Raw genomic sequence first — 17,413 nt, forward strand, 5'->3', positions numbered from 1 at the left:
GCATTGTGAATACATCACACTGCTTGCTATTAGAGCTCTCGTTTTCTTTTTTACTAAGATCTCAATTATTTATTTATTTAATTATTTATCTATTTTACTAAGATGTCAATTATTTATTCATTTATTTATTTATCTTCTGTTTCTCTCTGGCCCGCCTTGTGAAACGTAATTAATACTGCCCAGAGCACTTTACGACGCGAACCTGCTTTGACAAAAGCGGCAAGCAAACCCGAGGGCAGCCCCCGCAACTCTATTGGAAGAACCGGCGTCCGCGACAGCACACTGCGGCGGCGGAGGGTCCCGCTTTGGGGATCGGCCGCGCGGTGGCGGGAACGGCGCTCGACCCCACGAGCCCTTTTCCGAGCGAAACGGGAAGCGCGCGCCAACTCTAGTTTCGAGGGCTGCGCATCCCCAACCGACGCACCGCCGAGCACGCTTTCGCATGAAACTGCGGATGCTGCCAATGCGAGTTTTTTTCGCGCGCACTGCTCGTAAGCTCTGCTAGAGTGGCCCCCATGCGCTGACCGGTAAGAGCCGCGTGGACAGCGTTTCGTAACCTTAACCACCGTGCGGTCCCTCTCGTCAGCGTTTGTAAAGTCACGTGCTCACCACAAGGTTTTCTTTTCTCTAACCATTTCCCGAGGAGCGACTTTCCAAGTAGGACACTGCTACAGAGAACTCGCGAAGCCATTACTTTCTTTGGCACACTGAATTTCGTATCACTCATGTCGTAGAGATGGCCACGTGGTGCATCTTCTTCTGTGGCCCACGGTGGGGAGAACTCCGGGCATCTTTTCTGCTTCTCCTCATCTCATTTTGTATAGCAGGTAAGTAAAACGTTCACGTTCCTACCTTTATTTCACTTGACTTCTCAATGCACCCTGTTGTCTTTTCTGTGGAAGCGTTGTATACTGGTGCAAAACCTTCCCGTTGCTTTACAATAGCTCCTCCAACGTTACTTTACCAGCGTCATAGCGGCTTGTTGATCCTATTACTGCTTCGACAAAAAGAAATAAAGACGCATCGCAATGTGCTTTGTCATTGTTTGTTTTATATCTATCTGAGTTCATTTTGGGAAAGAAATGACAGATTTCTCAAAGCGGAAAGCTTCATATTGAATTACATTAAGAGCCTCGGCTCAGTGTGTTGCAGAAACAACTGGCTCGCGGAAACGTCACGATGTATTCAGAGGTGTCTTGTAAGGCACTCGCAAAAAAAACAATGAACGTCGAAGAAACTTGCGGCTGCATGCACTGACCTTCAGCAGAACTTCATTCGGACCCAAAGGGAAGAAAGAAACGAATGTAATCAATGACACGTGCGGGCCTCCACGAGTAATTCACTTACGGAAGCAAAAACATACGCGCTGCGCGTCGTCAAAGATCTTCTTGTGCTACCGCACGTGCTGATCAATAATTGATATTCTCTGTCCCATGGTCGGAATGACTGCGGACTTACACAACCACTTCGTTCGTTTGTGAAATTTTCGATGGAGGCGGAAATGTTGTAGGCCCGTATGCTCAGATTTGGGTGCACGTTAAAGAACCCCAGGTGGTCGAAATTCCCGGAGCCCTCCACTACAGCGTCTCTCATAATCATATGGTGCTAATATGGCGATTTTGAGACGTTAAACCCCACATATCTTCATCATCATTTTTCGTTTGTGAAGGACTTTGATCACTTCGCACGCGTTCTTTCTGTGTTCGGGCTTCTATAATATCATCGCATCGCTAAAAGCTTCAGCACAGTTTGCAATATTTAGCGTGAAACTTGGTCGTGCATCAGCGCTGGTGGGCACGTTTTAGCTTCTCTTGATAACCATCTTTACAGCATGCATGGGCTGCGGTTGAGCACCTTTTTGGTTGATGTCGATGGTAATATTGTATCTGCGACACCCGGCAAACCTCGCCCATAACAGTTTTAAAGTGGTACACACCCACACTCTCGGCAATCAGCTGCTAAATCCGATGCCTTGGTTTCGGGCAGCGATCGTTTATTCTAGCTGAGTCTCCTGTTCAAGCTCCTCCCACTGAGTCTGCATACCTTCGTCCTCACGAACGTGAAATTTGGCACGCGGATCCAGTTTCAACGTAAACACAAGAACAAAATAGCATAACTCTGCATCAGAGAGGAAAAAAATATCGAGACAATCGTAATCACAACAAAATGTAAGCCCAATTTGCGCCCTTCACTGGTGCGTGTCAGACAGTGCGCAAATAACTTTAGTAAGTGCTGGAAAGAAGCGTAAGTTCAAGGGCTTGTTTTCTTCATTAATCGCAAGGTTAATGAGAACCTAATATTGAGAAGTATTATGAATTACCAAATAATGGGGACAAGTAAGTGCTGGCATTTTGCTCGGTAACTGGCCTGAAGCAGCAGACAGCATAGCTTGCCAAAAAGTGTGAATAGAGTCGTCACAAACGCGACGGCATAGATGTGTTATTTCTCCTCTTCCGCTTTCCCATGCATTGTCATTTTCAAACGAGTGACCATGACTTACCAGTGATATATTGTACTTAAGGCTTTCTGAATACGACCGTGGAAATCACTGGGAAGACGATGTTTCGGGGTGTTGGTTTCCGGAAGAATATGCATCTCCAGTGTGAGTTACGTACCATCCTTTCATTTTTTTTTAATTTGCACGGCGCTTAGACGCGTTCGATTCAAGTGAGATGTAGTTGCAGATATGCTTCAAGAAAACACAACTTTAAACATAACCATGACCAGAAAAATGAGCATTATACTTTTTCAGATAGGTGCGCTATTTGCGCATGCAATATTGCCGCTCTTGGTCACAATCCTATCTATAATTTAACCCTTCTTTTCACGAATGCGAGGTATTACCATGCACTGCGTCGGCCCAAGAAGAGTCCATGAACCAGGAGGCGAAAACGAGCCCAAGTCTAGTTGGCGATCCACCACGTAAGATAAGCAGAAAAAAGAACAGAGACGTGTGACGGCAATTCCGGGCTCCATCCATCTCCAGTGATTTGGGGATAAAATATGCAACCCGGGCCAGTGTGTGGCTGCGGCCCAAAATCGAGTACTGAGTCGGTGCGCACTGGGGTCTTTCGGAGCGAGTCTATGTGTGAGGGCAAGGGGGAGGAAATGTACGTGCAAAAAGAATAGGAACACGAGCCAGTTGGACAGCTCGTTTTGATTTGACCAGCAAGTGCTCGAAAAACATGGTGGCTACGGCTTGGCAAGTGCGCCTACATGCGAGTGGCCGACGTGACAACACGGAATCATAGGGCGTCACGTGACTCGTCAAGGCCTGCGGGCTGTTTGAGCCCTTCGCGTAAAAATGTAAAAAAAATAGAGCATCTTTTATTACTGAGAAAGATAAAAAATGGTGGGAAAGGAGGATACAGAGTGGAGAACCTGATCGATCGTTATACCCAAGGACGTGTTTTCTTTCTGTATCTGTGTAGCTTTCCTGGTCAATTTTATTTTTTACACATGAGCACCATGAGAAAAAAAGGAATAATAATAGATATTTAATCGTACGGTCTCGAACGGTGCTCGAAAGGTTGCACACTATGAGCCGTTTATTCCAACATCTTGGAATAATGGCTTATGAGCAGTCGCCACGAAAGCTCTCGCTTACATCATTGATATGACACTGCCTTAATGTATCACTAAATGACTTCCGTAATGACGCGGACAGTTCCTATTCGTGTCGTTTCTTGTGCACCGAAAGATATGGGGCACGTTGCGTCCCTAGTCCAGCGCAATATTAACGAGATACACACGGAAACCATTGAGCCGCCTTGCACAAGCCGCTGTTCTAATCGCAGCACAGGTATTAATATAATTCTAATCGCAGCACAGGCATGCGTAATAGTGTTCGAATTTTAGGGGCGAAGCTCCTTAAGCCATGGGTGGTTCGGCCGTCACCTGTATGTATGCATGTATGTAGTAACCACATCACAGCATATCCACGGAGTGAATAATTATGAGTGGGGCGAAGGTTCGAAGGGTTTTATTGGCAAACCGTGAATCATCCGCTGGCCGCGTCCGTCCGTGGTCTGTCTGTCTGTTTGACGCACGGACAGGTGGATGCACGGATGGACGGACACACGGACGGATGTGCGGACGAATGCACGGACGGACGGAAGCAATAACGAATGAACGGACAGAAACGCTGACGGACTTACGGATGTTTCACCCCACTCATCATCATTCACTCCGTGGATACGCTGTGATTTTTTTTTCTGCTTTACAGTATTTCGAGGTATCATAATTGCATTTTCGACAAGCTATACATCGTGGAAGAAACTGCTATGCCACACAATATCATTAGAAGCAAAGTCACAGCAAGGAGTTTGAAATGTTTGCACACTATTAAATTCTTATATGTTGTCATGTAATTTGACTCACTGAAAAAAAATGCGCAAGGTTGGAGCAGAGTAGTACTGGTCGATACTCAGCTGATACTGGCTTGATGAGGCACACATGCATTCACAACCCGATGCAAGAAGTATTTACGGGATCACATTGCAAATCCCGATTATTCAATAGGTATCTATCGGGTTCTATCAGTGGCTGTCTCCATTTCTTTAAATCTTTTTTTCTTTCACTCTCTCTTTCTTTATTTCTTTTTGTCTCAAGTCAGTGATACCTTTCTTTGTTTCTCTCTCTTCCTTTATTTCGCCTTCAGTCCTGATTTATTTCTCTGTATTTTTTAGTTTGTTTCTTTTCCTCTCTGTCTGTTTTTCTTTTCTCACTCTCTCTCTCTGTTTCTACTTTTCTTTATGTCTACCTCTTTCTCTCTCTTCGTTCACGTTCTCTCGCCCGTCCGACTTATTGCACCCCACACCGGACATATCAGCGCAGCGGGAGGGCGTGCGCCTGGCACACTTATTCAGGGAGCTAAGCGAAAGATGGCTAAATGGGCACGCGCTGGCATATTGATAATAGCTTTGTAAAGACGACAATCTATCTTGGGGTACTTAGACGCAAAAATTTAGTTCTGTCAGTCTGTCCATCCGAGTGTCTGTTGGTCCACCGAAACGGTACCCGAAAGGGCCGAAATTCCGACCCCATCTGCAGCACCCACCAATATTGCTCAAGGTTCAGTGTTCATTCATACTTGTGCGATTGCCAATTAAAAGCAATTATTGAGCATATCTGAGGCACAATAACAACACGTCAATATCGCGTATGTGTTTCTTTATAGAGAAGACATACATAAGTAATTCTAAGGACCGTAGCGTTTATGGCGCTGCGCTGACAATGCAACGCTATGCACAAAAAGGCAAGCGTCTCCAACGCTTTGCTAAAACGACACGGTGGTGGCACCTACCCGTCACTTTGTGTTCTACACCTTGTCGCATTCGAGACAGGCGCGTATACCGTCTTTCGTTTTCGAAGATAACTTCCAGATAGCACTCGTGTCTCACGTGCCTCAATGCACTCGTTCGCCTCCGCTGCCCGGATCGAGGCACTCTACAGCGCCTCCAGAATAAATTCACTGATGTTCTCGCGCAGAACATCAAATTAGCGTTTTGTTCACTCTCTCCAGACGCCAGACTAGAGAGCCAGACTATCGTCTTTCGACGACATTCGCAGTGAAACATGCAGATACGGGGCCAATTTTTTAGGGGCGAAGCTTCTTAAAGCGTGGGTCTGTACATCCTCCGATGTTGTTGTACGTAGCCACCGGTGGCGCATACCCGCTCTGAGCTACTGGGGATGCAAGATGTGAGATGACGGTACTTGGAGTGTTCACTAGATGGACGCGCGGATGGACTCATGGACAGACGGACAGACAGACAGACTAGCAGACGTACGGACTGATGGATGGACGCGCGTAGCGGGTATGTGCCACAGAGGATGTGAGATGCGATATGGCGGCACTTGGAGTGTTCGCTAGGTGGACGCATGGATGGACAAACAGACGGATGGACGGACTCATGGACGGATGGATGGACGCACGAACGGACGGACAGACTAATGGATGGACTCACGGACGGACGCTTGGACAGACGGACGGACGCGTGGATGGACGCACGAATTTTCGCACGGACGGGCGGAAGCAAGAACGAACGGACGGACGGAAAGCAAGGACGGGCTGACGGACGCTTTGCCCCACTCATCATAATTCACTCCGGGGATATGCTGACTTTTTTTTTTTTTTGGTCTACACCGCTGACCGGGCAAACGGCGGGCATAACAGCTCGGCTTTAAAACACTTAAAGTAAGCATTGAATACCCACCAAGAGCCCCAGGCCCAGCGTACACAAGTTTGGAGTAGCTCATCTACCAGGCCACCAATCAAATGTTGCGGGATTTTGCAATATCTAAGCTCTGTGTAGGACGTACGCCTCCGATATCACCACGGAAAACTTCTAAGATTTCTTCAAAATCCGAAACTCTTCTCTTTTTTTACTCAATGTGACGTGTGAACGATCTATAAGGAAGGAAGTTTCTACGCAGGCACAGTAAAACGCAGTATCGTTTGTTCAAAGCTTGACTCGGTATCGGTCTTCCTGTTTTTACGTGAAGTTACGACAAGAAAGCTTACTGAGCTCTTATCTTAAGTATGATGTATTAGTCCCTGCGCTAGACGTTCAGCCGGCAAGCCGAGGAAAATCCATATTGGCCAGTCAGCACACGAGTCAACAGTGAACACCGCTCCCGCAACTCGGAGTCAGATTGTTCGATGTTGGCTATGCCTTCCCCGCTACTCGGCAGTTTGGGTCGGGCAAGGCTGCATGTCAAGAGTTATATTTAGACTAAACGTGGACAGCGTATAACGTACACGTGCTGCGCACGTCTCCCAGCGTCTCGTTTGTGCAAGTCAATGAGCTCGTTCCACAGGGCACAAATAGCGCAATAGCTAACTCGGTGGAGCTCGTCCCCTCAGATATCGCACACTTCGCTGTGCCGATATCCACTCAAGTGTGCTCGGCTACTTATCGGCACGGACGACAGCGCGTTGTATCGACGCTGGCGCGCAAGCGTAACTCATCCGTTCCGGGAACCGGAAGGAAAACCATTAGCGCGCACTTGCATCATTGCTTCTGAATCCCTAATGAAGGCTCCCATCTAATCGTCCTGACGTGAACGACGAAGGGAGCGCAACCGCGATAAGGCGTGACAGGCGAGCAGCACAGCCGAACCTCGGCGACCTGTCAAACTTGCCGGCAGGCTAATATGGCCGTTGACCCGCCGTTAAATACCGTTCTTCTTGTGTGACCTCGGTACGCACGCTCTATACCGTTATCCCACGGACAATCATTTTAAACAGTCATTTGACGAGCGAACAAAATTGCGTTTGAGACAACTTTGCTCCCGTCGCAAGGTTGCCCTTTAAGTGTCGCAATTCATTTGCGATTGTACTTCGTTCAGAACAACAATTTGTGCTTAAGCGTTAAGTAAACACAGGCACAATTATCGGCCCGCATCACTCATTTAGAAAAAAAAGGAACTCGTAAGATAAGCTCGTCGATCGCTCTCTTTCCTTGACCATGAAAAAGTTCACTGAAGTTGAGCTAGCCTCCCGCTAATGTAAACTGAAGTATGCGCGCAGGCTCCAAGTTTAACCTTTTTGTAGATTCCATAACCCCAATATTTGGTTACACACGGCGAAAACAATCGGGACGAATACCGTGCTACTAGGTGACCACCACCCATATATATATATATATATATATATATATATATATATATATATATATATATATATATATATATATATATATATATATATATATATATATATACTGTTACGGGGAGAAGGCGTCTGAAAAATGCCTTTACTTTTGGTAAACAGGCACGCATACAATATGGAGCCCGGTCTGCACGAGCTCGCCCTAAACATCGTCCTGTTTTCTACAATGTTCATTTGTGGTACCCCGTAGCATCACCCCCGGCGGCGAAGGCACCGTCTTGGTGCTTGGTTGGTCTGAGTAATATCGTTTCAGCCGAGTGACGTGAACAACGTCAGAACACGATCGCGCGCTGGTGGCGTTAAGAGGTTCAATTTCATATGTCACGTTGGTGACTTGGCGCACCACACGGTACGGACCCAAGTACGGTGAAGTCAGCTTTTCGCACAGGCCAACTCGCCACGACGGCGTCCAGAGAAGGACTGTGTCACCTTGACTGAAGTGGACATCACGATGGCACGCATTGTAGACCTGTCGTTGTCGTTCCTGCGAATCGCTCAGACGCCGGCGAGCAATCTCACGTGCCTCTAGAGCTCTAGAAATCACATAGCGGGCATATTCTGACGTGTGGCCAACGGCAGGAAGGAGCGTGTCGAAAGGCAACGTAGGTTCTCGTCCGTGCAGGAGGAAAAATGGCGAGAAACCTGCAGGGTCATGCCGAGACGTAATATAGGCAAATGTTACAAATGGAAGGGCGGAGTCCTAGTCACGATGGTCGGAAGAAACGTACATGGCGAGCATGTCCGTGATGGTTCTATTTAGCCGCTCCGTGAGCCCGTTTGTTTGAGGATGATACGCCGTTGTGAACTTGTGCTTTGTAGTGCAAGAGTGTAATATGTCTTAAATAATTTGTGATAAAAAGTAGCGACCCCGATCGGTAAGCAGTTGCCGAGGAGCGCCGTGGTGTAATATGACGTCTTCTAGAAGAAAGTCAGCGACGTCTGTCGCACAACTGGTAGGAAGGGCCCGTGTGATGGCATACCGAGTGGTCTAATCCGTGGCGACTGCTATCCACTTGTTTCTGCTGGCCGATAAAGGAAACGGTCCTAGTAAGTCAACACCTACCCTATAAAATGGTTCGGATGGGATCTGAATGGGTTGAAGGCGCCCCGCTTTAAGGATTGCCGATTTTTTGCGGTGTTGACAGGATTTGCATGAGGCGACGTAACGGCAGACGGATCGGTAAATACCGGGCCAAAAGAAGCGACGTCGAACGCGGTCACAAGTTCTTAAAACTCCCAGGTGACCAGCTGTCGGAATATCATGCAACTGTGCAAGGAAAGTCTGACGCATATGTTGTGGTATGACCAACAGCAGCTCAGGTCCGTCAGGATGCATTCTGTAGCGATATAAGACGTCATCTTGGAGCAGGAACATACGGAGAGACGGAGGAGTTGTGGGACCACTAAGCCGAAGGATTATATCTCTGAGGTGAGGATCACGGCGTTGCTGATCTCCGATGTTGCTAAACGCGGAAAGTGGCAAAACGCAAGTAGACTCATCGCTCTCAAAAGGTCTGCTGGGTCTACTGGATGACGCGACAAGCAATCAGCATCCTCATAGTGGTGACCTGATTTGTAGACAACCGTGTAGGAATATTCCTGTAGCCGTAGAGCCCACCGGCCGAGACGTCCACTAGGATCTTTTAAGGACGACAACCAGCATAAGGCGTGGTGATCAGTGACAACCGTGAACGGGCGTCCATACAAATACGGCCGAAATTTACCCACTGCCCAGACGAGTTCGAGACATTCGCGTTCTATGATGGAGTAATTTCGCTCTGCTGGCGATAAAAGACGGCTTGCGTATGCAATAACGCGCTCGCAGCCATGCTGTTGTTGTGCCAAAACGGCTCCGATTCCGTGGCCGCTGGCGTCGGTACGCACTTCCGTTGGAGCGCATATATCAAAGTGGCCGAGAATCGGTGGCGTCGTAAGTCTACTCGTCAGTTCAACGAATGCTCTGGTTTGTTCAGGTCCCCATACAAAAGTCACATTTTTTTTAGTAGTTCCGTGAGTGGTCGTGCGACGTCAGCAAAATTCCGCACAAATCTACGAAAGTAAGAACAAAGGCCCACAAAGCTTCGAACATCGTTCGCAGAGGTCGGCACAGGGAAATCTTTGACGGCACGGATATTCTCAGGATTGGGACGAACACCAGAAAAATCGACAAGGTGTCCAAGGACAGTGAGCTGCCGGCAGCCGAAGTGACATTTCGACGAGTTTAGTTGGAGCCCTGCTTTGCGGAAAACCGAAAGGATTGTTGAGAGACGCTCGAGGTGAGTTTCGAAAGTTGGCGAAAAAACAATGACGTCATCAAGGTAGCATAAGCAGATTGACCACTTGAAACCGTGAAGAAGAGCGTCCATCATTCGTTCGAATGTAGCCGGGGCATTGCATAACCCGAACGGCATAACTTTGAACTTATGGAGCCCGTCGGGAGTTATAAATGCCGTCTTTTCATGGTCCAGATCATCAACTGATATCTGCCAGCACCCGGAACGAAGGTCGACGGAAGAGAAATAATTTGCTCCACTAAGGCAGTCAAGAACGTCGTCTATCCGCGGCAGAGGATACATGTCTTTTTTTGTAACCTTGTTAAGATTTCTGTAGTCGACACAGAAGCGCCAGCTGTTATCCTTCTTTCTCACAAGCACAACGGGCGAAGCCCAAGGACTTGAAGAAGGTTCAATGATGTCTCGGGCAAGCATCTTGTCGACTTCTTGCTGGATCACGTGGCGCTCGGTGGAGGAAACTCGATAGGGTCGCCGGTGTACTGGATTTGCATCACAGGTGTTGATCCGCTGCTTTACGACGGTCGTTTGACCTAGGGGTCGGTCGCAGAGATCAAAGACGTCTTGATACGATGCAAGAAGGCCACGAAGCGCAGACACATGCTCGGCCGGGAGATCAGAGGCAATCATTTCAGTTATGCAGTCTAGTGTACTGCGCGACTGAATACTTGCAGATGACGGTGTATCCTCTGGTAAGGCCGATATGTGGTAGTCGCCGGCCGGGGCAAGGGTTGCAAGGGATATTCCTCGTGGCAGCACTTCGGAGCAAAGTCCAAAGTTCACAATAGGGAGACATGCCACGTTGTTCTTCATTGTGATGATGGTGTGGGGGAACGCAACATTGAGCGAACAGAGTACTGTATGATTAGGTGAAATGACATAATCGCCGTCAGCCACAGGTGGATCAGAAGAGACGTCGATATACGTCACAGCTCGACAAGATAGGCGAACAAAGTCGGCGGAGCGTAGCTTTGGCAGTGCAGGATCAGGAGGGTCAACGCCGTGTGGTAGGACGAGCTGAACAACACCAGCAGAACATTCAATTAGGGCGGAATGCTCCGAAATAAAATCGAGTCCCAATATGATGTTATGTGGGCAGTGGTCCAGTACGTAAAACAGAACAGTGGTATGACGTCCAGCAACAGTGACACGGGTGGCACACATCCCGGTGACCGCTGGTGTTGTACCATCAGCTGCTCAGACAAGAGTGATCAGAGCAGGAGTGAGCACTTTCTTGAGTCGAGCACAAAGGCTGGAGTTCATGACTGATATGTAAGCGCCGGTGTCAATGAGTGCTGCCACAGAAGTACCGTCAACATTTACTTTAACCAAGTTGTTGTGTCCAGGTATCGTGTGTAGAGGAATTTTTGGTCGGGTCGTCGAAGCAGGCTCATCTCTAGGAGCTGTGCCCGTCAGTTTTCCGAGGACTGGTGGTAGGAGGGTGAGGGGGAGCGACGTCGGTTAGTTTAGCGGGACATGCGTCCAGAGGGCGACGGGGAGCGGCTTGGTTGGGCGGGCCTGGATGGCGAAGCATCATCTTGTGCCGTGTAGATCGGCATCCGAGAGCCAGCAGGTGGGCGTCGGGTGTTGGCATAATGCGACAATGGCTGCCAACCCCAGGAAGTGCGGCAATGACGTGAAATATGGCCCACTCGTCCACAGTTGAAGCAGATCGGCCTGTCATCGGAAGTTCGCCATTCTGCCGGGTTCCGGTAACGTGGGCGGTTGTTCGGTCCGCGGGACATATACGGTGTACTGAGCAGTCGGTAGTCAGGTCGGTTAACGGGGCTTAGCGTCTGAAGTCCGGCGTTGGCCAGTTCCTGGCGTACGACACTCTTGATTAAAGAAATCGTGGCGCGAGAGTCGTCAGGGGCCTGGACTTGGTCAGACAGGGGAGATGCTGCCTCGATTTCGTGGCGCACGATGCGCACGATGCGCACGATATTGTCGGAAGCAGCAGGGGCTGGTGCCAAACAGGCGTCCTCGCAGGTTGATGTTGCAGCCGTGTTGGGAAGACGCGAAAAGTGTGGAGTGATACGGCGACTTTTCGCGTCTTTGAAGCGTCGGCATTCATTAATAACGTCGTCTACGGTCAATGAGTTTCGAAATACGAGGAGATTGAAGGCGTCATCGGTGATTCCTTTGAGGATGTGCGCGACCTTTTCAGATTCCGGCATCTTGTCATCAACCTTCCGGCAGAGGGCGAGCATATGTTGTATGTATGTGACGTGCGACTCGGTGCCGGACTGGAGTCGGGACGCTAGTTCTTTCTGCGCAGCACGACGACGCCCGATAGGCTTGCCGAAGAGATTGATGAGTTTCTGCTTACAGGTGTCCCAACTCGTGATATCTTCCTCGTGGTTGGAAAACCAATCTTTAGCTGTACCATCAAGGTAGAAAATAATATTGGCCAACATGAGCGTCGGATCCCAGTTGTAAAGAGCGCTCACCCTTTCGTACAGCTGAAGCCATTCCTCCACGTTAGTACTGTCACTGCCCGAAAATGTGCCTGGGTCACGCAATTGAGTCAAGACGACGGTGCGGTTAGTAGCAGCTGGATGCGGTGCTGTTGGTTGCTGCGTAGTTGGACGAAGCACGGTTGGGGTAGTCTCCGAAGAATCCTCGTACTCGTCGTGATCAGGCATCGCACAGGCAGCCAAGGAACGTCCGCTGCGTAGAATCGTCGTGGTGTTGACTGTGGGAAGACCCGCACTCTCCACCAAAATGTTACGGGGAGAGAGCGTCTGAAAAATGCCTTTACTTTTGGTGCATACAGGCATACAATATGGAACCCGGTCTGCTGCACGAGCTCGCCCTAAACATCGTCCTCTTTTCTACAATGTTCATTTGCGGTACCCCGTAACAAGATATATATATATATATATATATATATATATATATATATATATATAAACTATATATATATATATATATAAATATATATATATACAGTTTCGGCTGGTGGACCAGCCTTCTTCGGAGGATGTAAGTGAAATGATACAAGTTCCCGTAGCAGAGGGTCACCCTCACAGTTTAAAGACCCTCCAAAAAAAAGAGACAAACGGGCGAACGAGGTAGCAACAGACAACAAGAAGCAGAAGAAGGAGAGGAACTAGAAAGGAGCGACGGAGAGCCGCCGGAAACGAGCGGGTAATTCTGGCATTGTTACAGGGTATAGGTAAGACGCGCCGCCAGCGGAGTCGACCAAGAAAAACGGGAAAATGTGGAACATGTTGCCGCTTACTCGTATCCCACACATGGATCGAGTTTAAGTTCACGTGGTTCGGTGGCTGGCCCGTGGCATCGGGCCACACACACACACACACACACAAGAAGCATACGACCCGCTCCAGCTTTCGGAATATAATGACCACGTTGGAAAGCTAATGTGCCCTCTCCCCCTCCCTCCACCTGCCCTCTCTTGCAGAAAAGTGTACAACCATTCATACTGAAAATAAATGAATGGGTATTCTTGTAAAGGATGAACAAACAAAAACGTAAACAAAAAATATATAAAAATAAATAATACTAAAAAAGTGCTCAGAAATTAAAATAAAGTCTAATAGTACTAACACACGCCGTTTGGTTCACGTAGCATCGAATTCGTTTAGTTTCACGCGCTATATTGACCAACTTGCGTGTGCGACTTCCCGTATGTATAAATAAATTAATTGAGTAATTCAATTTCAAATTCAATATTGTTAAGCGGTTTATTGACGGACACTCAGCGATGATTCACGACAGCGACAGTCAATGCGGGGATCGACTCTCTGCACGAGCTGCTCTTCTTCTTAAGAAAAGGGCGACCCACTAGAAGGCGCTGAAGAGGATGACCCACTGTTCAAAGGCTTTACCACAACTACCCCGGCTACGAAAAGGGAGCCGCCTGGCGACCTAACAGCTGGTTACAATGAGCGGGTCATGGTAGGCCTTGAGGCGTTCCACGTTAACAATGTCGCGTCCTCGACGACGCATGTCCGAAGATTGTTCGATGGGTTCAATCAAGTAGTTGACTGGGGAAGTGCATTTGACGACACGGTAGGGGCCTTCGTATTTAGGCAATAGTTTTGAAGATAGGCCAGTTGCAGTAGTAGGGATCGAGAGCCAGACGAGCGCTCCAGGGAGGAATGTGGGTGCAGTAGTACTGGCGTCAGCGTGAATGCTTTTTTGCCGCTCTTGATCATGCGCAGTGAAGGTCTTTGCAAGCTCTCGACATTCTTCAGCAAGCTTGGCTGTAGCAGAAATAGGTGCCCACTCAGACGGATCTGGCCTGTACGGAAGTATCGTGTCGATGGTGTGTGACGGGTGCCTTCCATATAATAAAAAGAAAGGTGAAAAGCCAGTAGTGCTCTGAGGGGCGGTATTATATGCGTAGGTGACGAAGGGTAGAATGGAATCCCAATTTGTGTGATCGGCAGCGACGTATTTGGAGAGCACGTCGCCCAGCGTACGGTTGAAGCGTTCTGTGAGGCCATTCGTCTGCGGGTGGTAAGCAGCAGTTTTGCGGTGAACAACGTTGCACTCTTTGAGAATGGCTTGAACGACTTCAGACAGGAAGACACGGCCTCGGTCACTGAGCAGTTCCTGGGGTGGGCCGTGTCGCAGAATGAATCGTTGGAGCAGAAAGGAAGCCACATCGCTCGCTGTAGCCGCGGGAAGAGCGGCCGTTTCAGCGTATCGCGTGAGGTGGTCCACAGCAACAATGGCCTAGCGGTTACCAGCCGACGTTAGCGGAAGTGGCCCATACAAATCGATGCCAACGCGCCCAAACGGCCTGGCAGGGCAAGGTAGAGGTTGCAGACCTACCGGCGACAGGTTCGTTGAAGTTTTGCGGCGCTGACATTCTATGCAGGAGCGAACGAATTTCTGCACGTAGCGGTACATGCCGCGCCAAAAGTACCGTTGGCGAATGCGGTGGTAAGTCTTCGATACCCCGGAGTGCACACACTGCGGATCAGAATGAAAGAATTCGCATATGTCAGAGCGCAGACTGCGAGGTATGACTAGTAGCCACTGGCGGCCGTCACCGTTGTAATTGCGTCGATGGAGGAGGTCGTCGCGAACGGCGAAATGGTGGGCTTGACGACGCAACGCGCGAGTGGATGAAGTGGATGGATCAGTCAGCAAGTCTATCAGTGAGGTAATCCATTGATCCTTGCGCTGTTCAGTAGCAATAGCATGAATGCTAATCGAAGAAATGGCAAGGTGAGACACTGAGTTGTTGGCATTGTCGTCAGGCAAGGGAGAGCGCGACAGGGCGTCGACGTCAGCATGTTGCCTTTCATTGCGGTACAGCACGCGGATGTCATAGTCTTGCAGGCGAAGTGCCCACCGGGCGAGACGGCCTGAGGGATCTTTCAATGACGACAACCAGCATAGTGCGTGGTGGTCGGTGACGACATCAAATGGGCGACCATACAAATAAGGTCGGAACTTTGCAAGGGCCCAGATGATTGCCAAACATTCTTTCTCGGTGACTGTGTAATTAGTCTCGGCTTTAGTAAGCGTACGGCTTGCGTACGCCACGACATATTCCGGGAACCCTGGTTTGCGCTGCGCAAGGACAGTGCCGAGGCCGACACCACTGGCATCCGTGTGTACCTCTGTAGGGGCCGTAGGGTCGTAGTGGCGGAGTATGGGAGGCGACGTCAACAAACGACGAAGTGTTCTGAAAGCGTCGTCGCACTGTGATGACCACGATTGCAGAGGCCCGTTACTTCCGAGAAGCTTCGTCAGCGGTGATATGATAGTCGCGAAGTTTCGAATGAAGCGCCGAAAGTAGGAACACAGTCCTACGAAACTGCGCAGTTCCTTCACGGATGTCGGCTTGGGGAACTCGGTCACGGCCTGAAGCTTGGTTGGATCAGGGAGAATTCCGTCCTTGGACACGATGTAGCCGAGTATTGTCAGCTGCCGAGCTGCAAATTGGCACTTCTTTAGGTTCAGTTGCAGACTGGCGTTTCTCAGACGCGTTAAAACATACCGAAGGCGTTGAAGGTGCGTCGAGAAGTCAGGAGCGAAAACGACGACGTCATCGAAGTAGCACAGGCACGTGTGCCATTTCAGGTCACGCAGAACTGTATCCATCATGCGCTCAAAGGTGGCGGGCGCATTGCACAGCCCAAAAGGCATAACGTTAAACTCGTACAAGCCGTCGGGGGTGACAAAAGCGGTCTTTGGTCGAGCGTCCTCAGCCATAGGTACTTGCCAGTACCCTGAGCGCAAATCGAGGGATGAAAAGAATTCTGCTCCTTGCAGGCTGTCAATCGCGTCATCTACCCGCGGTAGTGGATACACGTCCTTACGAGTGATCTTGTTGAGGCGTCGGTAGTCCACACAGAACCGCACAGAACCGTCCTTCTTCGTGACGAGAACGACAGGAGATGTCCAGGGGCTGCTAGAGGGGCGAATAACATCGCGGCGAAGCATGTCGTCGACTTGCTCGTTGATTACACGGCGTTCTGTGGGAGATACGCGATATGGACGTTGCCGCAGCGGTGGCTGTGCGCCTGTGTCGATGCGATGCGTAACGGTGGATGTGCGGCCGAGAGAAGGTTGAGCGACATCGAAAGAAGAGCGGAATTCTTCCAACAGGCCCAAAAGCTGGGAACGCTGGCCCTGCGTAAGGTCGTCGGGTATGCAGGGACCGAATATATCATCGGATGATGAAGCAGATGTCGAAACAGCACCAAGCGTACAGGAACTTGGGCAGTGCATGTCATCGGGTTGATCCATAACTTGCGCGTCTTCGATGGGTTCCACGCTGCCGAGACATTCTCCTCGCACTAACGTAACGCTGTACGGAGATGAGTTCACAACAAAAATAGTGGTGCTGCCGTGAGTGAGTTGCACGGTTGCGAAAGGAACCAGCAAGCTTTTTCTTATGAAAACACGATGAGATGGCGAGAGAAGTGCAGCGGTGTCAGAAAGGCTTGCGCAGTAGAGCGACACCGCAACGGACGAGTTTGCAGGCACTTGAGTGTCGTCTCTGACGAGTACCTTGTTTGCAGCGGATGGACTGTCGGCCAGCGTCAAAGAAGAGAATGGTGTCAGCTCTATTTCTGCTGGTGCACAATAAATGACGGCGTCGTGGCGGGAGAGAAAATCCCATCCTAGGATGACGTCGTGAGAGCATGAAGAAATTATGATGAATTCGACCGCATACATCACGTCCTGAATCATAATGCGGGCTGTGCACATCGCCGTAGGGTGAATACTTTGGGCGCTGGCTGTACGGAGAGAGAGCCCACAAAGCGGCGTGGTCACTTTGAGCAGTAATCGGCTAAGTTTTTCGTCCATCACGGATACGGCGGCTCCAGTATCTACAAGGGCATATGCACGAACGCCATCCACAAGCACGTCTATCACGTTCGACGGGCTTTCCTTAGGGCTTCCGCAGTTCGACAGCGTCGCAGCCCTTGCCTCGTGGACTGCGACGACTAGTTTT

At 49.5% G+C, this 17,413-nt stretch overlaps 1 protein-coding gene across 1 annotated transcript in view; it reads left to right on the forward strand.

Annotated features, from left to right (window-relative positions):
• Positions 1-489: 489 nt before the first annotated feature.
• Positions 490-17,413, forward strand: part of LOC142814741 (lachesin-like) — a 48,003-nt gene continuing 31,079 nt past the window's right edge. The window contains exon 1 of the mRNA XM_075893980.1: positions 490-827. Within this exon, the coding sequence (XP_075750095.1) occupies positions 737-827 (91 nt within the window). The 5' untranslated portion in view covers positions 490-736. The remainder of the gene's footprint in view (positions 828-17,413) is intronic.

Source organism: Rhipicephalus microplus, chromosome 1 (genome assembly GCF_043290135.1).
Source record: "Rhipicephalus microplus isolate Deutch F79 chromosome 1, USDA_Rmic, whole genome shotgun sequence".
Classification (NCBI taxonomy): Eukaryota; Metazoa; Arthropoda; class Arachnida; order Ixodida; family Ixodidae; genus Rhipicephalus; species Rhipicephalus microplus.